At 50.9% G+C, this 24,572-nt stretch overlaps 2 protein-coding genes across 4 annotated transcripts in view; one reads left to right on the top strand and one right to left on the bottom strand.

Moving 5' to 3' along the window:
• Nucleotides 1–17,464, top strand: part of EFR3B (EFR3 homolog B) — a 71,767-nt gene extending 54,303 nt beyond the window's left edge. For all 3 annotated transcript variants that reach the window (XM_080686940.1, XM_080686939.1, XM_080686938.1), the window contains exons 12-23: nucleotides 315–366; nucleotides 2,306–2,478; nucleotides 3,162–3,237; nucleotides 3,685–3,846; nucleotides 5,053–5,184; nucleotides 5,820–5,887; nucleotides 6,637–6,764; nucleotides 7,467–7,558; nucleotides 8,955–9,003; nucleotides 10,295–10,401; nucleotides 12,171–12,220; nucleotides 12,629–17,464. In XM_080686940.1, coding sequence (XP_080543066.1) covers nucleotides 315–366; nucleotides 2,306–2,478; nucleotides 3,162–3,237; nucleotides 3,685–3,846; nucleotides 5,053–5,184; nucleotides 5,820–5,887; nucleotides 6,637–6,764; nucleotides 7,467–7,558; nucleotides 8,955–9,003; nucleotides 10,295–10,401; nucleotides 12,171–12,220; nucleotides 12,629–12,734 — 1,195 coding nt within the window. In that variant the 3' untranslated portion in view covers nucleotides 12,735–17,464. The remainder of the gene's footprint in view (nucleotides 1–314; nucleotides 367–2,305; nucleotides 2,479–3,161; nucleotides 3,238–3,684; nucleotides 3,847–5,052; nucleotides 5,185–5,819; nucleotides 5,888–6,636; nucleotides 6,765–7,466; nucleotides 7,559–8,954; nucleotides 9,004–10,294; nucleotides 10,402–12,170; nucleotides 12,221–12,628) is intronic.
• Nucleotides 17,465–19,283: 1,819 nt separating this feature from the next.
• Nucleotides 19,284–22,428, bottom strand: POMC (proopiomelanocortin; the record flags this gene model as incomplete). Its single annotated transcript, XM_080684118.1, has 2 exons — nucleotides 19,284–20,099; nucleotides 22,297–22,428. 2 exons carry the CDS (start codon nucleotides 22,426–22,428, stop codon nucleotides 19,443–19,445), a joined length of 789 nt encoding a protein of 262 aa, XP_080540244.1. The 3' UTR covers nucleotides 19,284–19,442.
• Between the last annotated feature and the right edge of the window lie 2,144 nt (nucleotides 22,429–24,572).

Raw genomic sequence — 24,572 nt, 5'->3', positions numbered from 1 at the left:
TCCTCCCGCTCTCTCCTTCCTGGTTCTGCCCTCACTTCTCTCATTCTGCTCTCAAACCCCTCGGAGCCTTTAGGGAGGCCCTTGGATCCCACAGCAGTTACTCAGGCTGCCACCCTCCCTCCCCAATAACTACCTCCCGCCTTGCGGGGAGCCATTAATTCCCCTTCTGCTTCCTGGCTCTGAAGTCACCATCCTGGGTAACTCAACACATAAGCCTCTTGGAGAATCTAATCATGAGGGAGAACTATGCAGGCAAGTGTGGGGTCTCCACCCAAATCACATCCTGGTGAGAGTTGTGTATCTCTGGTTCACAGGGAGAACAGGAACCGGCTGACCCAGATCATGCTGCTGAAATCCCTCCTTCAGGTGAGCCTCTCCGCCCCTTCCTGCTCTGCCTCTGTGGGAGAAAGCTCCTTCCAAGGTCCAGGGTGGGCTCCAGCATACAGCTGTGCAGGTTGCACATGCACAAACATGTCTGTGCAAAGGGCTGAGGGGCCTGACACCAGCCTGTGTCCTTCTCACTAGCCTGCTGGGCACACACACACAGGTTCCTTATCAGCTACTGATAGCATTGTCACTCCACCTTGTCTCTGTACTGAGATGGAATCTGCTGGTTCCTGCCCCTTCCCCCTCCAATGACCTGCGCAGATCCTTCCCACTTTTCCCTCCTGGTTTCACCTCAGTCTCCCAGCCACAAGCTTTTTGTTTGTTTGTTTGCTTGCTTTATATTCCTCTTTTTGCACCTTTGCAGCCATCACTGGGTCTAGAGATTCATTGTTCTCAAATGTTGTTCCCATGACCAACTTGTTGAACGGTAGAGATTCCTCAGAGATTCTGAGCCATCAGACTGCGTGGGGTCCTGACTCTGTGTCTGGAAATGCTGGTCCCCACATGTTGCCCCTTGTTAAAGTGTAGGTCTCAGTTTCCAGTTGAGGTACATCTAGATTTCATACAGGCATACCTTGGAGATATTGCGGGTTCGGTTCCAGACCATGGCAATAAAGCGAGTGTGCAATAAAGCAAGACACATGAGCTTTTTGGTCTCCTAGTGCACATAAAAGTTAAGTTTACACTATACATACTGTAGTCTTTTAAGTGTGCAATAGCACTATGTCTAAAACTAATGTACATATCTTATTTTTAAAATAATTTATTGCTAAAAGTGCTAATCATCATCAGAGCCTTCCACATCAGAGCCTTTGTGCTGGTGGGGGGTCTTACCTTCAGGTTGAAAAACAATGCAATACCTGCGAAGCACAGGAAGCGAAGCACAATGGGTATGCCTGTCTTTTCAGACTGAAGTTGGAAGGTCTCCGATGCCCTCTCCCTCCCTAGACTCCCCATCGCATCCCTCAGCCTGCTCCGTTCTAGCCATGGCAGTCTGCACAGCCCCTCACTCCCACTCAGGCTTCCCTTCCCTCCCCCAGCCCACGCCTTTCATGCCACTCTATGGTTACCAAGGCTTTTCATGCTAATGCGGCCCACATCTGGTTCCCTCCTCCATCTGTGTGCTCCTGCCATTTCTTCACATCCCTCACCGATTTGTACCTGGCATCTTAGTAAGGTGACACTTTGGGACGCGCTCAGGTACATCCCCCTTCAGAGAACTCTGGTGTTTGCCATGGATGGTGCCAGGTTTTGTTAGCTCCTCTAGGGCCTGCTGAATCATCCAAGGCATTGTTTTATAATATAGGGACTTAACAGTAAATATGTTTTGCTGCTTTTGACTGCTCTGACATCACGTAGGATGTGTCTCTGCCAATTGGCTTTGATCAGAAGACCCCTTTCATGGCCATGCTAGAAGAGATGTGAGCAATTGCTGTGTATGCTCTTGGTGGTTGCCATGTGCGTAGGTTCTGATTCTGCAGCCCCGCTGTAGGTTCTCCCACTGTCTGCCCATTGCTCTGTGACTGTCCACCCTCCTAGTAAGCCTTGTATTCACGGTGACTCTTCACCAGTTGTGCCGATGGCCTGCAACATAAGTTCAGAGGCTCCCTGATTCCTGCTCCCCTCAGTGCTCACCCCTTGCTTGCTTTTAACCACTTAAAGTTCCTGCGCACGGTCCCCATCCAACCACATGTCTGCTGAGCTGAGCTGAGGAGGTTGTCTCGGATGTTGGTGTGTTCAAAAAAGTTGCCTAAGGCATCCAGGGTTCAGGGTGGTCTGGACTGGGGGATCTGGACTGGGAGATGCCCAGAGAGGGTGAATGCTTCAGACCCAATCTTTGCTGGCTGCTCCTCCATCTGCTCACTGTACCTGAGAGGGCCAGCGTTCCTAAGCACGGCCATCCCGGGCTCCCTTGCAGGTGTCCCTAGGTTTCCAGTGCAGCAATATGATGTCAGCCCTGCCCAGCAACTTTCTTGACCGCCTTCTGTCCACCGCCCTCATGGATGACGCAGAGATCCGTCTCTTCGTTCTAGAGATTCTCATCAGTTTTATTGATCGTCATGGCAACCGCCACAAGTTCTCTTCCATCAGGTGAACTTGGGGCCTCCTCCCCTATTGATATGTGATGGGAGAAGACTCCTGATAGGGCCACACATGCAGATCGGAAGACAGCTCAGAGACTCAGTGAGACCCACCAGAGAACTGATCACAGACATTGACCCTGGGGCCCCGTGAGGGGGGAAGAATGATCGAAAGAGCACTTGATTTGGGGGAGATAGGGGATGGATTAGAGATTTGGGAGATAAATAGCACCTACTAAAGGGAGTTTTCAGATGGGGAGGAAAAGAATAATCTAGATCAATATTTAAGAAAAGGGGCCCTAGCCGGTTTGGCTCGGTTGATAGAGCGTCAGCCTGCGAACTGAAAGGTCCCAGGTTCAATTCCGGTCAAGGGCACATGCCCGGGTTGTGGCCTCAATCCCCAGTGGGGGACTTGCAGGAGGCAGCCGATCCATGATTCTCACTCATCATGGATGTTTCTATCTCTCTCTCCCTCTTCCTTCCTCTCTGAAATCAATAAAAATCTAAAAAGAAAAAAAGAAAAGGGACAGGAACTAGAGAACTTGGGAGAAAGTAGAGAGTGGGTTAGGAACCAGGGCTGGAGGAGCACTGGAGGCCTTGGTACAACCCATGACATCGGGATGAAGCCCAGTGACACCACATGAGCTCTGACTGGCCTCATGGGCTAAGGTGGCCCCTCATGTCCCCTTCCAGTACCCTCAGTGACATCTCTGTCCTGAAGCTGAAAGTGGATAAGTGCTCCCGACAGGACACCGTCTTCATGAAGAAGGTTAGCAAATGTTACCTCCAGATACAGTGAATCCCCAGCAGGACAGGCCCTGGGACCCTGACCTTCCCGTCCCCCAGTCACTGCTGACCCCTGCTCCCGGAGCCGGCCTCCTCCCTCTTTGTGTAGGCAGGATGAGCAGCCAACCCCTTGGGGGTCAAGCCCCTAGGGTCATACTCATCACCAAGGCCAGAATGAGGACCAGGCCAGTGACTGTAATTCTCCTGAAACAATTTGGGCAGCAGCTGTTGCTGCTGGTTTGACTGGACCCAGCCTTCCCTAAATATGCACTCCTGCACATGTTCATGTGCACTGGGCGTCCTCTCTCTGGGGGTGGAAGTGGGGTATACACAGCTTTCCCACTTTCTTCAGATTAGATTTTCTATTCTTGCTCCTGCTGTCCCCGGCCTGCCATGGTGGCCTTGCCCACACCCCTATCCCCATCTCCAGCACTCCCAGCAGCTCTACAGACACATCTACCTGAGCTGTAAGGAGGAAACGAACGTACAGAAGCACTACGAGGCACTCTACAGCTTGCTGGCGCTCATCAGCATCGAGCTGGCCAACGAGGAGGTGGTGGTAGACCTCATCCGCCTGGTGCTGGCTATTCAGGTGGGACATGGGGGTCGGGATCGGGGGGAAGGACCTGTTGTGACCAAGCACTAATTAGAGTGCTGGGTAGCAACTGCTTAACAATTGTTTTAGAGCTGGGAATACTGTGTCCTTGGTCGGCCATTCCTCCATGAAGACCACCAGCCATAGCCCTATAGGTGAACCATGAAGAATTTGTACTCCATGGCTTCGGCCCTTTCTCAGGCTAAAGGAGACCCAGGGAACAGGGTCGTTAGCCTCAGTATTTTCAAGCCTCTTGAAGAGTCTGAATGGGACTCCAAGGGTTGCCAAGGGGGTGCTTATAATCCCTGAGTGATACCAAAGCAAATCATCTGGTTCCCAAATTTGCTTCTGAATCGCCTCAAGCATTTATTAAAAATACGTGTTTCCAGTTCTGTCCTGAGCCTGGGGGCCCGTAGATTCAACAGGCCTCCCTGTGACTCTTAGGCAGGCAGTGTGACACTACATAGGGCTTTAGACTTTCAAAGTCTGCCTGGGTGGAAGTACACTCTAGGCACTGGGATATGCCCTTCAGATCTCAAAGATAAGGGTCTCCAGGGGCCTGAAGCTAGGCGGGCATTGCATCCTGAATTGTGGCAAGCCTAGAAACTCAGTGGTGGCCAGTCTTAGGCCACCTGCTTTTAGTGCTAAATCCTGCAAGGCCAACCTAGATGCTATGATTGTCTTCATTCTGGAATTTGAGATTCCTTTGTATCCCAATGCCCTAGTACAAGCATGTCAAACTCGCGGCCCACGGGCCGCATGCCTCGTTTATTCGGCCCATGTTAGCCTTTGAGTTTGACATGCTTGCCCTAATAACTCGCACAACTTTCTCAGTTTAACATGTGAACCCAATGTAGCAAGCCAATCCTGTTTTCCAAGCATCATGCAAGGTCTGTACTGAAGGAAACAGCATTCTAGAGGTGGGCTTAATGATGAGGGTTTGGATAGTCAAAGTCACGAAAGCTGGAACTGTGAAGTGGGGGTTGAGGTCATCGCCTCTCATGGATTGTTCTAGGGACCATTCACTTCAGCTTTAATACGGATGGCTTCTGACTTCCAGGAAATGATGAGACAAATGCTGAAAGAAGCTTAGTCTAGAGCAGGGGGCCATCTCCCTAAGGTTGTGGGGAGGTTAGGCAGAAGGTGGGGCACCAGTATAGTTTGTCAATTAAAAGCTGCAAACGCCCCTCGGTGTTGCCACAGGACTTGGCCCAGGTCAATGAAGAGAACTTGCCTGTATACAACCGCTGTGCCCTCTACGCGCTGGGCGCGGCCTACCTGAACCTCATCAGCCAGCTCACGACAGTGCCTGCCTTCTGCCAGCACATCCATGAGGTTGGTGTCCTCATGACCCTGAGGTGTCCTTGTGACTGAGAACTCAGGAAGCCCTCAACTTGGGGTTTCCCCAGAACTTTTCCTTAATTGCACGAGCCCTGTGCTTAGTCATCCTCTTCATTAAAAATAGTAGCATCATTGCTTACTCGCCTCCCCCATACACTTGCCTGCCAACTATCCTCCCACTTCTCATCATCTTAATCACTTTCACCTTCCTTGTCAAAAATCTGCAAAGGATACCGAGGGGAACTCAACATGTCACTGTCCGTCAGGATGTGTTTGCAATGCACCAGGGCTTGGGAACGGATGACCTATGCTCCGTTTTCCAGGTTTAAAGAGAAACCAGGAGCAGGTCACAGAAGCAAGAAAGAACAGTCTCTTGGGAGCTAAGTCCCCGGCATTCGGAGGACACTTAGTGCATATGTGGCAGGGGAGAGCTTGAGCAGACCGCCCGGCTGCTCTGAGGGTCACTGTGGTCTGCGTTTCTCCCTCAGAAGGCAGCTGTAGGGCGCTCTGCCACCGATTTGCAGGAGGGAGGAAACACTGAGTGGGCGGGAGCTCTTCCATTTGCTTGTTCCGAGCTCCCTCTCCCTGCTGCACCCAGCTCTTACCTTGTGATTCCTCCCAAACTCCAGGTGATAGAGACCAGGAAGAAAGAGGCTCCGTACATGCTCCCTGAGGATGTGTTTGTGGAGAAGCCCAGGTGAGGAGTGTACATGGTCCAGGAAATCAAAGGCAGCTGAGTAAGAAGGTGGGCTGTCAGAGGCAGGGGCTTAGGCCTCCATGGGCTCTAGGGCTGAAAGTAGAACCTGCCCGTGGTCCATAGGCCCTGGGTCAAGTTTGACAGGCACGTGACTGTAATACACACCTTGAGCCATCTTGACGTGTTGTACCATATAGGTTATGTGATGCTACCTCTGGGAGCTGTGACCACGCCCATGGGCGAGGAATCCTGGAGCAATTGTTCCAGACAAGACACTGCCATCAATCCAAGTGGCATTGTCAAACTGATGTCACTTCAGCATCAGAGGAACGCAAGGAAATGATATTCTGGGGGGAAAATGTCCAACACCAGGGGATGGCTTTATCAGTTATGGCCATCCACACAGCAGACGACTGCTAGCCCATTTACAATGGTTTCAAAGAGTAGTTAATGTGACATATTCACTATAGAAGAGGTATATGAAATAGATCATAGAACAGGAAGGGGGCGGGGTGTGTTGTTGTTGTTGTTGTTGTTGTTGTTGTGTGTGTGTGTGTGTGTGTAAATGTATGTGACTGAAGGATTCTGCTCACTGAAGGTTATCTCTGGAAGTGGGACAATGGGTGATTTTTCCCCCATTTGCATCTCTGTCATTTGGTATGATGAATGTTGCCTTTATAATAAGTTATTAGGAAATCATCCTCGTTACCCACAGCTCTCACTTGCCTCTTCCCTCCCTTGTCGTCCAGGCTGTCTCAGGATCTTGATGGAGTGGTGATTGAGTTCCTCTTCCGCCAGAGCAAGATCAGTGAAGTCCTGGGGGGCAGTGGCTACAATTCAGACAGGCTCTCCCTGCCCTACATCCCTCAGCTGACAGGTATGAGCTCTGCTCAAGGACTCCCAAGGCCTGCCTCTGGCTTGTCATGGCCAGGTAAGGGTCTGAGTGTAAGGGACTTCAGTCGCCTTCCATGGCATCGTGGATGTCACACAAGAGCTGAAAGGCACAGTGGAGATCTATGGTGAGATCCTCTGGATTTCCCCACTTCTCCTCCTCAGTGCAGGCTCCTTAGAAGTAACTGGCCCATAAGACAGCCTGGCTTGTGGATGGGAGAGGCCCCACTGTGCCACACATGGGCTACAGAGACCCAGTTCTCTGTCACCGACTCCCATTTCCTTGACTGTAAAATAGGTATATTAACAGTACTTGCCTTAGAGGGTTGGTGTGAAAAGTACATAAAATAATGAAGGCAAATGCGCGTAGTAAATGCTACACAAATGACAGCCATTAGTGCTATGAGCAGATGACGCTTGCACAAGTTGAGATATGCTTTCTGGTCATAAAAAGCTTCCTTGTGCTCATCAAGGATTTCAAAATCTTAGTCCTGAAGAGCAGAACTCCCCATCCTAAAATGGGCAGAGAAGGCTCAGCTGTAAAATCCAGCTGTAGACTCCACATGCCCTGAGCTCTCAGAGGACGTGGACCAGGCTAAGCAGAAGGCGTGGGAGATGGTGCCAGGGGCATGATCCTGGCTCGCTCCCCGATGGCTAGGAACTTAGCTTCTGGCTTCTCCTTTCCCAGATGAGGATCGCTTGTCCAAGAGGAAGAGCATTGGAGAAACCATTTCCCTGCAGGTGGAGGTGGAATCTAGGAACAGCCCTGAGCGGGAGGAGGTGAGTGTCTCCCCCATATACTGTCCTGGTGAAGCCCAGCATCCCCGGGGGAGGGCACCTGCTCCTGCCTTCCATGCTGTCAAACACTCCATGTTCCAAGCCCCCCTAACTGCACAACACAGTTAAGGTTGCACAGAAAGTAAATTTCTCAGGAAAGTCCAGTTTTCCTACTGTCATCCCATGGACCACAGACATTTCCATCTGCAAGAAATGCTCTGTATCCACCTTCCTCCTGTGCTCCCATAAGGATGGCATAAAAATCGCTCTTGAAGGACTTGTTGGTTGTCATTCGCCATTCACGGTGGAGACAAACATGCTCCATATTGGAAATCGGAAGGCTTAATAGGAGAGATGAGGGTGAGACGCATCCATAAAGGTGCTCTTTTAAAGAGAAGGCTGCAGCTGAAAGATCTCTCTCCCATCTTTTCTTGAGGGCCGTGAATATCTAGTCTCTGTACAACTGAATATGTGCTATCTCCCCTGCCATTGTTTCTTCTGCCTCAGAAAATAAAGCAGATGTCCCCATGAGAAAGGGAGAATAAGGAATCATAGTGGAAATACCAAATTTACTTCTCAAATGGGAAAGAAATGGGGAGGGGACTTGGAGGAGGGAGAAAGAAGTGAGGACTTGGACAAGAAGACTTGCGGAGTTGAGGCAGCGACAGTTTCTACCCATTAGGGCTGGTGTGGCCACGGAGGACAGTATGGACACTTAGTCTTTCCCCAAGGAGCAAGGAGAAGTCATTGGGGTCGAGATTAAGCCTCTCGGTCACCATGCCCTCAACCTTCAGTTACTGAGGGAGACCTCTAGTCCTGGGCTTCTCAGAGCTTATTAGAACCTTCCCATGGAAGGAAGGAGGCTAATTGGAGAAGTGAAATGAGGTTGAACCAGGCCCTTCCAGCTCTACAAGACTGGGAACCTCAAAAATGTTAGAATCGCAGCATGAGTTGGATGCTACTCCCCACCCACATCCCATAAGTCCTCAAAAATGTTATTCAGTTCTTGAAATTGACATTTGAGATTATACGGCCATCTGCAAATATAATCTCCTCTTGCTTCCAATATATTCTGTTAGGTGTCTGAAGGTGTCTGAAGATTTTTTATTATTATTACAGTGTTTTCTTCCCACTGGGCTTAATGGGACAAGCTGGGGGAGGGAATAGTGGGTTCTTTTAGTGGAGACTCTAATGAGGAATTAGCCTCCCCACCCCCATGTCACTACTCTTGGAGAGCTTCCGGAGACCCTGGTAAGAAGGTGGGTGTGCTGAGGGAGTTTCTGCCCATTGGGACATTCTTTGAGAAGTGAAGGGGCTGCCAGGTAACTAAGGAAGCCCAGGCTGCCTCCTCTGATCCCTCCCCTGCTCCACCTTTGTAACACTTGTCCCCTCTCCGCAGCGAGTACCAGCAGAGGAGATCACCTATGAGACGCTAAAGAAGGCCATTGGTAAGTGGGAGGCCCCCAGGGAGTGGGTTGGAGGGGAGGGCAGAGCTGGGTCTTGGTTGCAAGCGAGTGGGTGTGTGCAGCCCCATCGGCTGTCCTCCCGAGGATGATTCAGCACAGACTTGAGGGCAGACTTTGTGGCTTCCTCTGAACTCATCCCACCTCCCAAAGCCGCAGTGGGAAGTCCTGCTCTCGTGAGGGATCAGCAGTGTTGCCCTGTGTATCTTAGGTCAGACAACCCTTTTTCCTCTGACTGCTGCCTTCAAGGTAATCCACTGAGGACAGACAGTCAGGTAAAAAGCAGTTGTGTATAAAGACTTTGACTGTTTTTGTTAGAATGTGATACAGAAGAACAAGTTGACCAATGAAATATATTAAGAACAAATCATATTAATATTTATTTAATAATGGCAACAGATTTCTAAAATATTTTTATTGATTTCAGAGAGGAAGGGAGAGATAGAAACATCAATGATGAGAGAGTATAATTGATTGGCTGCCTCTTGCATGCCCCCTACTGGGGATGGAGCCTGCAACCCGGGCATGTGCCCTGAGGGGGGGTGGGGAATTGAACTGTGACTTCCTGGTTCATGGGTCCACGCTCAACTACTGAGCGACACCAGCAGGCGGCAATAGATTTTAAAATGTAGTATTACGCCTTCTGTCTGAAGTACTCCAAATGAGAGAATTTTTCTGAATGCTGATGACAAATTATGTCTTCAAATGCCAGACCTTTTTTATTTTTGTTGTCATTGATGGTACTCCTGAACGTACACACTCTCTGCCTTCTTAAACAGCCAATGATGGACATATTTGAGACCCCTCCCCTTTTTTCTCTAACTCATTTTGGATACCAAGAGGAATATGTAGACACCTAAATAGCTTCATACCGCTCTGCCATAAGGGTTCTGGGCTGGCTTTTGTGGTCTGTCTGGCCTTTCCATTGTTGATGTCCCTTTTCAAATCCCCCCTGGAGCACTTCCTATTCCGGGAACTTCCCGTTAAGAGTCATAGTGGCAGTGCAGTTATGTGGGGCTTTAAAAGCTCAGCTTCAGGGTCTGCTCAACTGGTTCTCAAACCCTTACACAAGGAAGGTCGCTGAGCCCTCAGGGAAGGTCTAGACCTGCTGGGGCCACAAGATGGCACCACACCCTCCAGGGCCCCGCACCCAGCCCATCAGCTGAGCGGGAGCCAGAGCTGCGATCACAGACAGAGCTGGGGGGGGGGGGGGGGGTTCACCCAGCTCCATGTCAGTGGGGCAGGCCCTGCGGGCTGACCCCACTCTGTGCTGCAGTGGACAGTGTGGCGGTGGAGGAGCAGGAGCGTGAACGGCGGCGCCAGGTGGTGGAGAAGTTCCAGAAGGCGCCCTTCGAGGAGATCGCAGCACACTGCGGGGCCCGGGTGAGTGAGGCACACAGGGGTGAGCCCTCCGGGACCAAAGGGTCCAGGGCAGGACAGAGTTGCTAGATCTTGGCACTTTAGTCACCCAGAAATTAGGGTTTAGATGCCAGCAACACCCTGGCCCTACATTGTTTCCCCACGAACCAAAAGACTTGGCTATTGGCCATACAGGCCTTCAGACCTCGCACTTTTCATGTAAGAAAGAAGTCCTGACCTCAGGAGCTCCGGCATCAGACAGACAGACTATAATAATGATTATCATAGTGGCAAGTGTGTACATAGCACTTTATCTGTGAGATGCGCCGGAACATCTTACACCTGTTAGTTTATTTCATTCTCGTGACTACTCTGCGAGGTTGGTGCCAGTATGACCGTCACATGACGGAGTGATGGGGAAGGAGCCCATGGGGAAGGAAAGATGGCCAGTGTTTGCAACAGGACCCTGCAGGCAGGGGGATGAACAGCTGGCCTGGGAAAGATCTGAGAGAGGGGGCCCCAGACAAGGGGAAAGAAGGGCTCGTGTCTATACTTAAGGGAAGGGCACAAACGTTTCTTTTTTTTTTTTTTTTCAAATTTTTATTAAGGTATTATATGTGTACATATCTTACCATTGCCCCCCCCACCCCACTCCCATACATGCCCTCCCCCCCGCAATGTTTTGCATCTGTTGGTTACTCTTATATGCATGCATACAAGTCCTTCAGTTGATCTCTTATTTCCCCCACCTCTCCCTAACCTTACCGCTGTAATTAGACAGTCTGTTTGATGCTTTACTGCCTCTGTAACTATCTTTTGGTTCATCAGTTTATAATGTTTTTCATTATCCCCAAATGACTGAGATCATGTGGTATTTTTTTTTTCATTGACTGGCTTATTTCACTTAGCATAATGTTCTCTAATTCCATCCAGGTGCCTACAAATGGTAGTAATTCCTACTTTTTTATGGCAGCATAGTATTCCATTGTGTAGATGTACCATAGTTTTCTGATCCAGTCATCTGCTACAAACATTTCTTGAGATTGATTTTATACGCCAGGATTTACTAGTCACAGTGTTCCTCTTAGTAACAATGAAATATACTTGTAAACATTCAAAAGTTACAAATAACTCATATTTTATTGTACTTTTTCCTCTCAATAAAAACACATCTTTTTATTATATAATATGTATTTCTCATATACATATATATTTCCAATTATGATAACTATATATAATAATATATAAGTACATGTAAGTATAATGTCGATTGGGGGGGGGCCTATATTATCCTGACCTCTTGTCCCATCTCAAGAAGTAGATGCTGCTCATTTCATGAGCTCGGAGTTGAGGTCCAGGTACAGAACCCGGGCACAGCTCCCTCAAGCAATCGGAGCCAGAAGGGACCAGAGGACGCATCTTCCCTAAACCCCAAATTATGCACAACTGCTTCTTTGGAGTTAAGAGCTGGAACCAGCTCTGAGCCTCCTGACTCCATGCCCAGCAGGCGCTACCGTCCCACTTGGAGGAGCTAAGGGTCCTTCAAGAACCGCCTGCTGAAGTCTTCCTGGTGCTCCTGGTCTCTGTGCTGCCCCAGCAGGCCGTGGCCGGGCGGCTCTGCCTGACCTGAACCCACAGCCAGGGACCACAGACAAGTGCTGGGAACGAGCTCCCACCATCCCTTCCTGAGGCTGCACTGCCCAGACCTCCAGTGCGCACTCTGGACAGGTGGGCTCGTGACCCCCCGCAGCGGTGCGGGAACCCCAGCTGACTCTCCCTCTGTTTGTGTCTAGGCGTCACTGCTGCAGAGCAAACTCAATCAGATCTTTGAAATCACCATCCGGTAAGTGGCAGCCCTGGCCCGGGGACCCCTACCTGTGTGGCCCAGCGTTGGGCGCCCTCCTCCCGAGTCTTCCTCTCACTGTCTTCAGTCCTCCTCTCCCCAGCCTCTGTCACCAACTCTCCCCAAAAAGGAAGTTGAGACTAGAGAGGAAAAGAGATGGTGCAGTGAACCCTGGAAAAGAGTCAGGGGTCCTTGTTTCCCAGGCTGAGACTTTACTTTCTAAAGCAACATTGTCACTTGTAGAGCCTACATGGAGCCGTAGTTTCTAGAACAACTTGAAACCTGGGAACCCACCGAGTGACAAAGGCTCTGGTCCCTGTTCAAAGAGAAACAAATCAGCTGCTCTATTTGGTTGCATAGGGTGGGACCCACTCCTCATCCCTTTCTTTTCCATGTGCTCCTGCCCAGGCCCCCGCCCAGCCCGTCAGGAACCATCACCGCAGCCTACGGCCAGCCTCAGAACCACTCCATCCCCGTCTACGAGATGAAGTTTCCAGACCTGTGTGTATACTGAATTCCAAGAGGTGGAGCTGCTTGAGGGGTGGGCTTGAGGGAGGGACTCCCCCTCACACCCCACCCCTACTATGTGCAAGTCTAACAGGGATCTCAGAAAAGGTCACCTTCCCAGCTAAGCAAGGTAGAGCCCTAGACCCTCCCGCTTCCCCTGTGTCTCCCCTGAAGGGTTGGCTACCTGCCCCTCTAGGACCAATAAGCCTCTCAACTGTACCCTTTAGTCTCCTTTGTGTCAGCAAGGGGCCAAGAATGGGGGGGCGGTGTCTGAGGTCCTGCAGCTCCTGCAGCTCCTGTGTGGTGTGGTGGTGCAGCAAGTATAAGGTTTTAATGGTGGGGATGGGAGAGGGCACAGCTGCCATCCCCCCAGGAAGAGACTGGATGGAGCCACCGTTGGTCAAAGGACCCTGTAGACAGCAATCTAGAGAAAGCCCCGGGGAGAGCTGGAAGTTGGGGAGAGCTGGAAGCTGGGGACCATTCTCCTCAGAGCACCCCCGCTCCGTCCCGAGGCCCTCAGGTCTCCTGCATCTCTTCCACTCTCCCACTCGCCCTGCTAGCTTCTCTTAGTGATTCTTTCTATTATTAATGGATGTTGAGCCCTATAACAGGAGCTGGGTTGAGATACATGGCAAGGGGGCAGCAAAGGATGACACGAAGGGCAGGTGGCTGCTGGTGGAGGGGCGGCTCTCCCCAGGCTGGGCCTGCCCCCTCCTCCCCCAGGCACAGCTGGCAGAAGTGGACTGGTCCCTCTTGCACCTCCTTGGTTCAGCAGGAGCTTGCTTGGCCCTCCCACGGTTCTCTCCCTTCTGGATGTTTCTCCGAGTTGAGCTCTCTCTTTAACGCCTTTCTTCCTGTGGATCCCAGTGTGTTTCTACAGCTTCTGAGTTGAGGGAGGGCAGGACCAGATAATCTGGTTCTAGATGACTCGAGAGAGGAGCAATTGCAGGGCCCGGCCTGCCCACAGCACCTCCTGGCACCTCCTGGCCTGGCTGGGCTGGGCGGCTCGGGGGCTAGGGGCAGGGGGTGGAGAGGGTGGCACTGGGAAGGGATGGTGGTGGGGGAGGAGCACTTTGGGACTCAAAGATGTCAGAAGTCAACAAACGTTGTGGATGTTTCCTTGAGGAAAGAAGGATCCAGCACCTGATACTGGAATGACTTTTTTCACTCTTTGGACAAAGTCCGGACCTCAGTTCCAACTGGCCAAGCTTGAGGCTTGGGGAGAGCGATGGGGACCCCTTTGGGTTCTGCATTTCCCCGGGATTCCCGCCAGCCGGTCTGTGTGCAGAGGAGGAGCCAGGAGTCTGCTGTGCACTCCCTTCCCCTTTGTCGTCCCCGCTGCCTCTGGCAGGACCTCGCCTGGGCCTCCTCCTGGGCCTCCCCCCTGCCAGCACCCTAGGGCCCCAAATAGTTCTTCTCTTCCAGTGGAACTTCTCACAACTGTTCTGAGCGGATGTAACTCACAGTAAGGTGTGAATGGCCAAATGATTCTTCCCTGAGAATTTTTTTTTTTTAAAGAGAGAGGGTGAATAGATTCCTCCACCCAAAGGAATCCCTTTTAGGGTACAATTTTAGGCAGTGTGGGGTGGGGTCAGAAGCAGACACCCTGGGGTCACACCCCTGCATGACCCTGCACAGACGCAGTGAGAGCCTGATGATCAGTCCAGGTGTATTTCCTCAAATCCGGAGAAACTTAACAAATGCATTTCCCATTACGTGTGCAGCTCTCTCTGGGAGGGGCTTTCTGACCCTGTTCTTGTCACTTTCCCCCACCCCGTGCGCGCTGCCTCCGTGATATGGGCTTCCAGCTTCCAGATGGCCTGCATGATTACAGGGCCCAGCCAGCTTCTGGCCACGTGGCTTCTGGCTAATGCTCAACCCAACTTTACAAGCATAAACTGAGCTTTCTCCTCACTTCAATATCTCCTTATTAAGAAACCACGTTTCAGATAACTTGAAACAAACTTGAAGGCAAATAACTTTGGGGAGAAACTTCACAGGAAATCTAAATCTTTGTTTTTAATATATATTTTTATTGATTTCAGAGAAGAAGGGAGAGGGAGGGAGAGATAGAAACATCAATGATGAGAGAGAATCATTGGTCAGCTGCCTACTGCACGCCCCCCACTAGGGGGTTGAGCCTGCCACCCAGGATGTGCCCTGACCGGGAATCAGACCTGTGACCTCTTGGTTCCTGGGTTGATGCTCCGCCACTGAGCCGAATCGGCCCGGCAGGAAATCTAAATCTAGCGCCACAAGATTGTCTTCCCATCTGTATCCCCTGCTCAGCTTGATGAGGAACTCTGTTTCTTTCTTGTGCCTCCTTGACTTTAGGTTCCACCCCCAGGGCAACTGCACCCTGAGCACTGCCCTTGGGACCCTGGTTCCGGGATGTGGGAGGCAGGGCCCTGGAGCCTCTTTCTAGAGCTAGCACTGGGACCAGAGACCTGCAGGTCCCCTCAGACGTCACCCTGTCCCTCCCCAGCCCTCCCTGGGGACAGGGTGCAGGAAAAGGTGCAAGGTTCCCATTCTTCGTACACTCAGCTGCTCCTTCCGCTTCTCTGTCCGAAGCAGCCTTTTCTTTCCGTCACAGCTGCATGGCCAAGACGTGATTTAGAGAACTGGCCGTGTGTTTGAGTGCCGTCTTCCCAGATTCAATTTCAACTTACACTCGGTAGGGTATTAGGTTGCCTGCTGCCAGGAAAGGAGAGCCTGGATTCTGGCCAAATATGCCTCAGAATCAGAAAGTTTAAGGTGAGTGTTGACTCAGACAGACAATAAAATGATAAATTAAGCAGTTCTCCATCACCCCTACCCAGGTGCCCCTCCACAAACCCTGGGAATGGATGCCAAGCAGTGGAGTGGGCGCCCAGGCCCTGGGCCTAGCGTCCATCACTGCTTCCTGCCTTCCGAGTCCCATAGCGTCTGACAGCACCGTGTCTTGTGACCAACCCTTTCTGCTACCCTTGTCTACTGTGATTTTGAGCCAGCTGCTCCCCAAAGCCACTGAGGACTCTTGCCTCACGGGCAAGGGGTCGGTTTGGTTAGCACTCTGCAGACATAACTTAATGGGTGTGAATATACTTGACATTTGAAAGTTCTGTTTGTGTAGTTGAGTCCTGTCCAGGCATAAGCAGCAGGTCAGCAGGAAGCACCAATGTGATCCTGGACGCTCCTCCTGTCTTCCTTGCAGTGGGGTCCCCAGTGCCCGTCTTCATTTTCCTCCCCCGAAAAGAAGGAATAAGTGGTTTCTTGACTCCTAATTGCCTCCTCTCCCGAGAAGGAACCCAAGCAAGGAAGGAGAAGCACTAGAAAAGTCCCAGATACTCCTCTCTGCAGCCCTCCACCTCAGACACAAGTATAAACAGATGAGCAGTGAAAAGGTGGGGCGGGGACCGACTAAAGTGCTTGAAGAAGTGTGACGTCACATATGCACTGCCCTTTGCACTCGATGTTCTGGGTCCCAGAGAACATGTTTCAACTGGCTTAAGAATTAGAACAGCCTCAGGGTAACTTTAAATGGCTCAAAGGCCAGACCTCTGGGCTTCCCTGGGGACCTCTGGATCGTGACACCTTCCAGTTGCTATTGCATTGTCCCCAGTCCTGACCTGGGTACAGAGAGTGTCATTGAGAAGTGAGGCTGTTTCTCCCAATTCCTCTTCATAACCATGAAATGGCATTAGCCCTGGCTGAGCGCCTGTGGGAAAGGATGAGACCTGAGCTGTTACCTGAATATTAAGATTGAAGGTAGCCCTAGCTGGTTTGGCTCAGTAGATAGAGCGTGGGACTGTGGACTGAAGAGTCCCAGGTTCGATTCTGGTCAAGGGCACATGTCCAGGTTGCAGGCTCGATCCCCAATAGTGGGCATGCACGAGGCAACTGATCAATGATTCTCTCTCATCCCTTCCTCTCCCTATCTATCTCTCCCTCTCCCTTCCTCTCTGAAATATATATATAATTTTTTTAAAAAGATTGAAGGTAGACAAGGAGATCAGCTCATTCTGGCAGGCTATGCCCACTTCTCTGACCCGTAGGCCTGGCAGGAGGTTGTGCTGAAACAAGACATCTTCCTCACATCTGGGGCAGTGTGTTGCTTCTTCGTCCTCTTCACCTTAGAAAGCTAACCACATCTGAAGACTGGGGAGGATAGTCAATATGGGCCTGGCCAGCTGGGGAAGTGGGGAAAAGACACAGGGGCAGTGGCTGGGGCCCTGGGGGCTGTTGGGGTCAGAAGGCAGATTTCCAGGCTTTTAGCACCAGCCAGGTTGACCAGCACTCTCCTCCTCCTGGAGACCTTAGGGCCTCATCATCTTCCCCTGTTGAGCTCTTCCTCTATGACTGTTGATTCTGGCCTGTGGGGTGCAAAGCTGTAACTCCACAAATGCTGCAGCCCACACATTATAACATGTCTGTGTCCATTTAGAACTTGACCTGGCTGAAAGTGTGTGTGCCCATCTGCATGCATGTGTTTGTAATGTAGTTCCTAGTAGACGATATCTGTATATAATAGCTGATGTATTTATATGGAAGTGCAGAATTAGTGCCTGTGGCAGTTTTCTGTATTTTAAACTCATTGAGTCAAATTAGGTTTAAGGAAGGGAAAAGAGGAGTGGGGGAGGGGTGGCGGAGAGTGTAGGAAGAAGGACTCTTAGCAAGATCCTTCTTTAGGACTATTAGTTGTGATTTCCCAATGAGCCTTTATGATGCCCTTTTCAAATAAATGTTAATGTTGTCACCACATGGTTGTCTATTTGATTTCTTTAAAGTAAATGGTTTTTTGAGATGCAAACAGGATCTGAAAATACCAACATTAACCACTAACATTTAGCCACCACCACCTGTCATTACTCCACTTGCTTGAAAAGGAAAGAGCGTAGGGGAAAAGGATGCTACCAGGATGTAAACATGAGGATTCTCAGCATGGGAGCATCCACTGATGGGAAGGTGTGGGCCATTTCTTCATGATAGTGGGGGAGACTTTATCTCAGGAATCTGGCTTTCTGATTCCTCTTACATGAGGGCATTCTGGTTTGCTTTCATTGTGAACTCCTAGATCATCAACATAATATGTGTAAGTGCCATACACAAACGTTTCCCAGCCACTTTGATCTATACCACCCATTGGTATGTCTAATGCAGTCGACATGTATGCATACGTGTGTGTGTGTGTGTGTGTGTGTGTGTGTGTGTGTCAGTATCTGTGAGTCTCTTGTGAATTGGAAATGTATTTGGCCCCAGCATTGTGCAGACATCATAGGGACATATAAGAAACCCAGCCCATGACCTCTGCGCTAGTGGAGGTTGGGTTTCCCTGAGGAGAGCACAAGACATACATAAAGAACATTGCCATCCAAGCCAGACTGCATGCCCTCCCTGCAGAGGGCTGACTGCAGAAACACTGAAAATGAGCAGGTGTGGCTGGAAGAGATCATAACGTTCCCAGTGGAAGTGGACTTGAGCCTGGGTTCATGTTGAAAACGGGGTAACATTCAAAGTGGTGGGAGAAGATGGGGAATTTCAAGTAGAGGCTGAAAGAGGATAGGAGGAGAGAGATCAGTAGGTGGGAACATGGGAAGTAGGGTTCAGTAAGGAGTGTGAACTACATTGACACAGGCCCAGCATGCCATGCCCTGTAGTTTGGAATTGATGGAAAATTGGGGTGGGACTTTTTTTTTTAGCTCTTGAGTCAATGAGTCAAGATTTTGTATACATTACTGTGAAGAATTTGTATCTGATGGGTTGGGGGGAGAGCAACTGGAGACAAGGAGAAGCTGGTTAGGAAGCTGTTACAGGATTGTAGGCCTGATCACAGAATGATGAGAAGGGTTTGGGTTGGGCAACATCAGGGGGGGAGAATGTGGACATAACTGGGGAAAGAGTGATCCCAAGGCTTGAGTCCGTGGGACTGGAATAAGTATCCATGTATGTTGCATTGTATTTATACAGATGTGTCTCCATGGGTGTGTGCCTGTGTGGGTGAGACCGTGTGTTTGAGAATGTTTGTATCTCAGTGTGCAAATTTTAACTGATACCATCAGCACTCACACTTAGCTTCTCGGTGATAAAAAGATAATCAAATTCATTTTTTAATTAACCTGCACAATAGCCCTCACACGAGGGAGGGAGGGGAAAGGGAACTAAATCTTGGCGTTCAGAGACTTGCCTAAGGTGGCACCATAGCTAGATCCAGGGGACATGACCACAGCCTCCCACCTTACAGCCCAGAGAGCCCTTCCCACTGCCGTGGAGGTTCAGTGTCGGCCTGGCCCTGGGACAGGTGCCGGGGTTACTCTTGTACGGCCACTTCTGTAGGAATCCTGCCTTTCGGTGCATCTTCTAGCTGAGCCATCCCCTCAACTACCTGGCCCCTTGCAGACTCATTGATTGAGGGGACAGGAAAGTACATTTCCTTTCCGTGGCCACTCGGTCTGTGAATATGCTGCCGCTTGGTTACATGGAGCCCATTCTGCCTCTCCTCCACTGTGCTCCTCTTTATTTGATGGATATGTATTCTTATTTCATTCACTCAGTCAGCATTCACAGGCAGAGGCAGGTGTGCAACTTGAAAGGCTTTATTTCCTAACTACAGGCAGCTTTAACAGGCCGAGTGCCGCTCCACCGCTGGAGCGAGTGGCCCAGCCAGGCTGGGAGGCGGCCCGGCCCGCGCTCAGGGGTCGCCTTCCCGGGCAGAGAGGCCCCTGGCCCCGCGGCGCCCTCACTGGCCCTTCCTGTGGGCGTTCTTGATGATGGCGTTTTTGAACAGCGTCACCAGGGGCGTCTGGCTCTTCTCCGAGGTCATGAAGCCGCCGTAGCGCTTGTCCTTGGGCGGGCTGCCCCAGCGGAAGTGCTCCATCTTGTAGGGCCCCTCGTCCTTCTTCAGCGCCGGCTGGGCCTCGGCCTCCGCCCCCAGCCCGTACTCCGGGTCGGCGGGGGCCGCCTCGCCCTTGGTCGCGCCCTCGGGGCGGAGCGCCGGCTCGGGCCGCTCCCGCTTGAACTCGACGGGGAAGGCCTCGGCCGACTCGTCCTCGGCGCCGTTGGGGTACACCTTCACCGGGCGCCGCTTCTTGCCCACCGGCTTGCCCCAGCGGAAGTGCTCCATGGAGTAGGAGCGCTTGCCCTCGCGCGGCCCCGTCTCGGCGCCATCGCCGCGGAGCCCGAGGCCGCCGTCGCCCGCGGCCACCGCCTCCTCCGCGCGTTTGGGGCCCGCGCCTGCCCCGCTGCTGTCGTTCCCGCGGCCGAAGCGGTCCCAGCGGAAGTGGCCCATGACGTACTTCCGGGGGTTCTCGGTCAGCAGCTGTTCCTCGCTGTTACCGTTACCGGGAAACACGGGCGTCTCGGCCGAGAGGTCGGACTTGCAGGCCCGAATGCAGGCCTGCGGGAGAGCGGAGCGCGTGAGGTCACCGAGCGCCCGATGCCCCGCACCCGCACCCGCGCCTGCGCCCTCCGTGCTGCGCCTGCGCCCTCCGCGCCGCGGCCCTCTCCACGTGCCCGCCTCCCTGCTGGGATGGTCTCCCTGCCCAGGACGTCTGCCCATCCCGTCCTCTTGGCATCCACGGGCATCTAAGACACAGCCTGGGCATCGTCTCTTTTGTCCCCGGACACCTTAGTATTTCAAACACCCCATGAGCAGGCATACCGTGATATGCCACATATATAGGAATTAATGGCAGGTGGGTGGTAGTGGATGACAATAAATATTGAATAAATAAATATGGTTCAGTATGAATCTGGATGGGGCATTGGGCTGAAATTAGAAGGATAATCTCCCCAGGTGTCAAAAATAGTAATCTGACTTCCAGGGCCTGTATTTTCAGTAATGCCGCAAGCTTACCCCAGTGATCTGCACACATACCTCATGCCCTACCTACCCCAGCCATCACCTCCTACCCTCACCCATCTGGCACTTTCTCCGGTTCCTTCAGGTCTCCTGAGCTGACCCTGTGCTTTCTCCAATCAGCGAGCTTTGAAAGGGGGTGGTTCATTTCCCTGTCACCTCATTCTGACTGGAGGGAGGGGGAGAAAGCCAGGAGTATTTCTGTTACAGGGTCATGGAGCCCATGCCTCTGCCCTTTGAAACTAGACAAGTGGACTGTGGTACACGTTTATTTAGGGCAGTGGTTGGCAAACTCATTAGTCAACAGAGTCGAATATCAACAGGACACCGATTGAAATTTCTTTGGAGAGCCAAATTTTTTAAACTTAAACTTCTTCTAACGCCACTTCTTCAAAATAGACTCGCCCAGGCCGTGGTATTTTGTGGAAGAGCCACACTCAAGGAGCCGCAGTTTGCCGACCACGGATTTAGGGCAATGGCCTATAGCCTGCAGCCTTGACCTTTCAGTTACTCAGGAGGAAACAGAGGGCTCCCCACCCCAACTCTATTGAGTTGGGAATTTTATGCTCCATGGATTTAGAATGATAACACAGCAGAATATTAATAGGAAGATAAAAATGACCTCATACTCCTCTGGACACATGAAACAGGAGGCTCAGAGAGGTGAAAAGTCCTTGGCAAGGTTCGACAGCTCACGGGTGACAGAACTGGGACTAGAACCCATGGGTCTGACCATGACCAGTGCTCCTTCCCTAGCGAGCTGTCAACAGGAGAGGCTGTGCAGTGGGTGTCTCCAATCCTGAGTCTCTTGGGTCCCTCTGAACCGGAACTCTCAGAATTCCCTGGGCTTTTTTTCTGTTTTCTGTGCCACATGCGGCTTGCTCTGTGCTTTTGAGAAAGTCTCTCTCTTTATCTTAACTGTTTCCATTGGCAAAACACACAATGTGAGGAAATGCATTCCACCTTCCCCAGGCAGGTGCTGGCAGCAGGACGGCACTCAGTCACTGACACCAGCAGTGTGTCTGTTAGTCCTTGACTTGCTATCATTTCTCACTTGTGCCTCCCAAAACACGCATGCGCGTACACACACACACACACACACACACACACACACACACACACACTGTGTTGACCTGGAGGGAATTCCAACCTGGCTCAAAGGACCTTTACATGCTTCCTGAAAGGCTGCCTCTCCCAGAAGCAGCAGGAGACATTTGGCACCAGTCAGAGGAAAATGGCACCTGGGTTTTCCTTCTCCCTCTAGAGATGATTCGAGGTACCACCTCGCTGACTGGTAGTAGATAGAAAGGGAAGAAAAATGGAATGAAATGGCAAAGTATAGGAGGAGGTTATTTTAAAAGGAATAATTTGGGAGTTAAAAGATTGAAAATATAGGCTCAACCGAGGAGCAATTATTGTTATTACTATTATTAGTATTAATATTATTTTAATGGCGGTACTTCTAAATTTCTTACATCGAGTGAGGTCTCCATACAAGAAGCAGAGATCCTTGAACAGAAATTGTGGACCAGACCCATCTCCCTGAAGCACTTCCTCCCCTTCTTGGTCCAATGCTGACTTCACCCTGGATTCTGCTCCTGACCTGGGCTGCGTTACCCAGTTATCTCTGGGAATGAATTTCCCCTTGCCCATAGCACTTTCTCTTGTGCTGTCCCAGCCCCAGCCCCAGTTCTATCTGATGCCCAAACCAAGATGACAGCTGTGGCCCACGTACCAGCAGGTTACTTTCCGTGGTGAGGTCCTGACACTGGCTGCTCTCCAGACACCAGCCACGCACTTCCACGAAGGCCTGAAGCAGCAGGGCAAGCAGGAGGGCCCCCGAGCGGCTGCAGCATGATCTAGGCATTTTCCAGGCCGGCTGAGGCTCTGCAGAGGCAAACAAGATTGGTGGGACCCCTGCAAGGAGCAGAACAATGTTGGCCACTCACCAGGAAGGACCTGGAGCCAACATTAACAACACAATCATTTGTGGACCTCAAGGCTTTTTAAGGACAGGAGCAGTTCAAGGAGAAGGTTGGTGTGTGGGGAGGTGGTATGAGTTGTGCTAGAGACAATAGGGGAATAGGATCTCGGCAAATATGTGCAATTTCCCCCTTTATCTCCTATTGAAAATCAGACCCCAAAGAAGGTTAGCACTGGAAGCTATTTTAGGGGTCATTTGGTTTAGCCTCTTATTTGAGTATTATTTTAATGGCAGTATCTCTACATAGCTTAACTAGAGTGAGGTCTCCATACAAGAAGACAGGAAGCAAAGATAATCAAGCAGAAATTGTGGACCAGACCCATCTCCCGGAAGTGCTTCCTCCCCTCCTTGGAGGATTATTTTTACTTCCTGTCTTCTTGTATGGAAGCTCACTCCACTTAAGCTATTTATAGATATTGCCATTAAAATAATAGTAATAGCCAAAACCGGTTTGGCTCAGTGGATAGAGCGTCGGCCTGCGAACTGAAGGGTCCCGGGTTCGATTCCGGTCAGGGGCATGTGCCTTGGTTGCGGGCACATCCCCAGTGGGGGGTGTGCAGGAGGCAGCTGATCGATGTTTCTCTCTCATCGATGTTTCTGGCTCTCTGTCCCTCTCCCTTCCTCTCTGTGAAATATCAATAAAATATATTTAAAAAAATAAAAATAAAAAAAATAAAATAATAGTAATAACAATAATTGCTCCTCAATGGAGCCTACATTTTCAATCTTTTAGCTCCCAGATTATTCCTTTTAAAATAACCTCATATACTTAGCCTCTTGTGTGAAGCCCAGAGAGACAATAACGTGGGTTTGCATGACAAGGTAAGGCTACGTTCTGTTTCTAGCACAGAGCCTCCCTATTCCACCACCTTCATGCAGCTACCGTTCTAACACTCCAGATCCAGGAGTAACTTGGGAAAGACAAGGGCTCAGAAACTCCTGCTCAAGGTGGTCTCTTCCCCTCCTCCCCCACCAAGATCCTACCATTCCTCAGAAACCTCTGTTTTCTGGGAATAGTAGGTTTGCATAAAGGCAAATAAAACCTCTGGCCAATTTAGCCCAAAACCTCAGCCAACCCAGTTTGTTGTCCTGTACACAGATCACACACGTGATCACTGTTTCCCAGACCCCTGCAACTTTGGAGAGATTTTTAAAGCAACCCCCTTTCTTTTAAAAGTGAGTCATCTTCTGAACACATTACAAGTCAGACCTCTTGACCTCCGATCCTCTCAGCTGCTGTCTGAAATAGCTGGGTTTGAACATGCTGTAGGTGTAGGTGGGAAAGAGATGGACACACGGAGCAAAGGGCATGACCTGCCACTGTGAACACCTACAAAAGATACTTCCAAGTATCTCTCTGCAGATGCTGAGGTCAAGAGAGCAGGGTATAGGATGCTGCCTGACGCTGCCTTTGGCCCCTTGTGCCCAATGCTTTCCCCGACCCTGTAGGTCGCATGCTGCCAAGTCCCTCCTCACCCAGGTTGGCCCCTGGAAGTGGGCCTAAGTTCTGTCATCAGCTCACCACCAACCCCACAATCATTTTGTATTTCAGAAGATCTTCTCAACCAGCTGTTAGGAAGAAACCTAATTAGATGAGAAAAGTAATTTACATTAAGGCGAGGATTTGCATTTTAAAATGTTTGCCCGGAAGAAACCTCTCATCTGTGGAGGCGTGGGCCAGATCTTTTTTATAGGGGAGGCTTTGGAAGTGAAAGTTCTCCCTGGCTCTCATTGTCTACTTCAGAGAGCCACTTCCTTCTCTCTGCCCCACCCCTACTTATTTTCCCAAAAGCAGAGCCAGCTCAGGGCTCCCTTCTGAATGGTGGCCAGGTACGGCCTGAATGTTTTCAGAGCAGCCATTAGATGGCGCTGGCAGTCAGTGAGCCGGCCCATCAGCATCCCAGGCAACTGGGAGAGCATTGGTCAACCTTGATGTCCACTGGTGACCAGGGACAGGCTGCTCCTGTAATAGCCTTTTGATGCTCTCGTTCAAGTATGGAGTCTCAACGTGGCGGACAAGACAATTT

The sequence above is a fragment of the Plecotus auritus genome (assembly GCF_963455305.1).
Source record: "Plecotus auritus genome assembly, chromosome: 8".
NCBI lineage: Eukaryota > Metazoa > Chordata > Mammalia > Chiroptera > Vespertilionidae > Plecotus > Plecotus auritus.
This window is presented reverse-complemented; position numbering and strand designations above follow the sequence as displayed.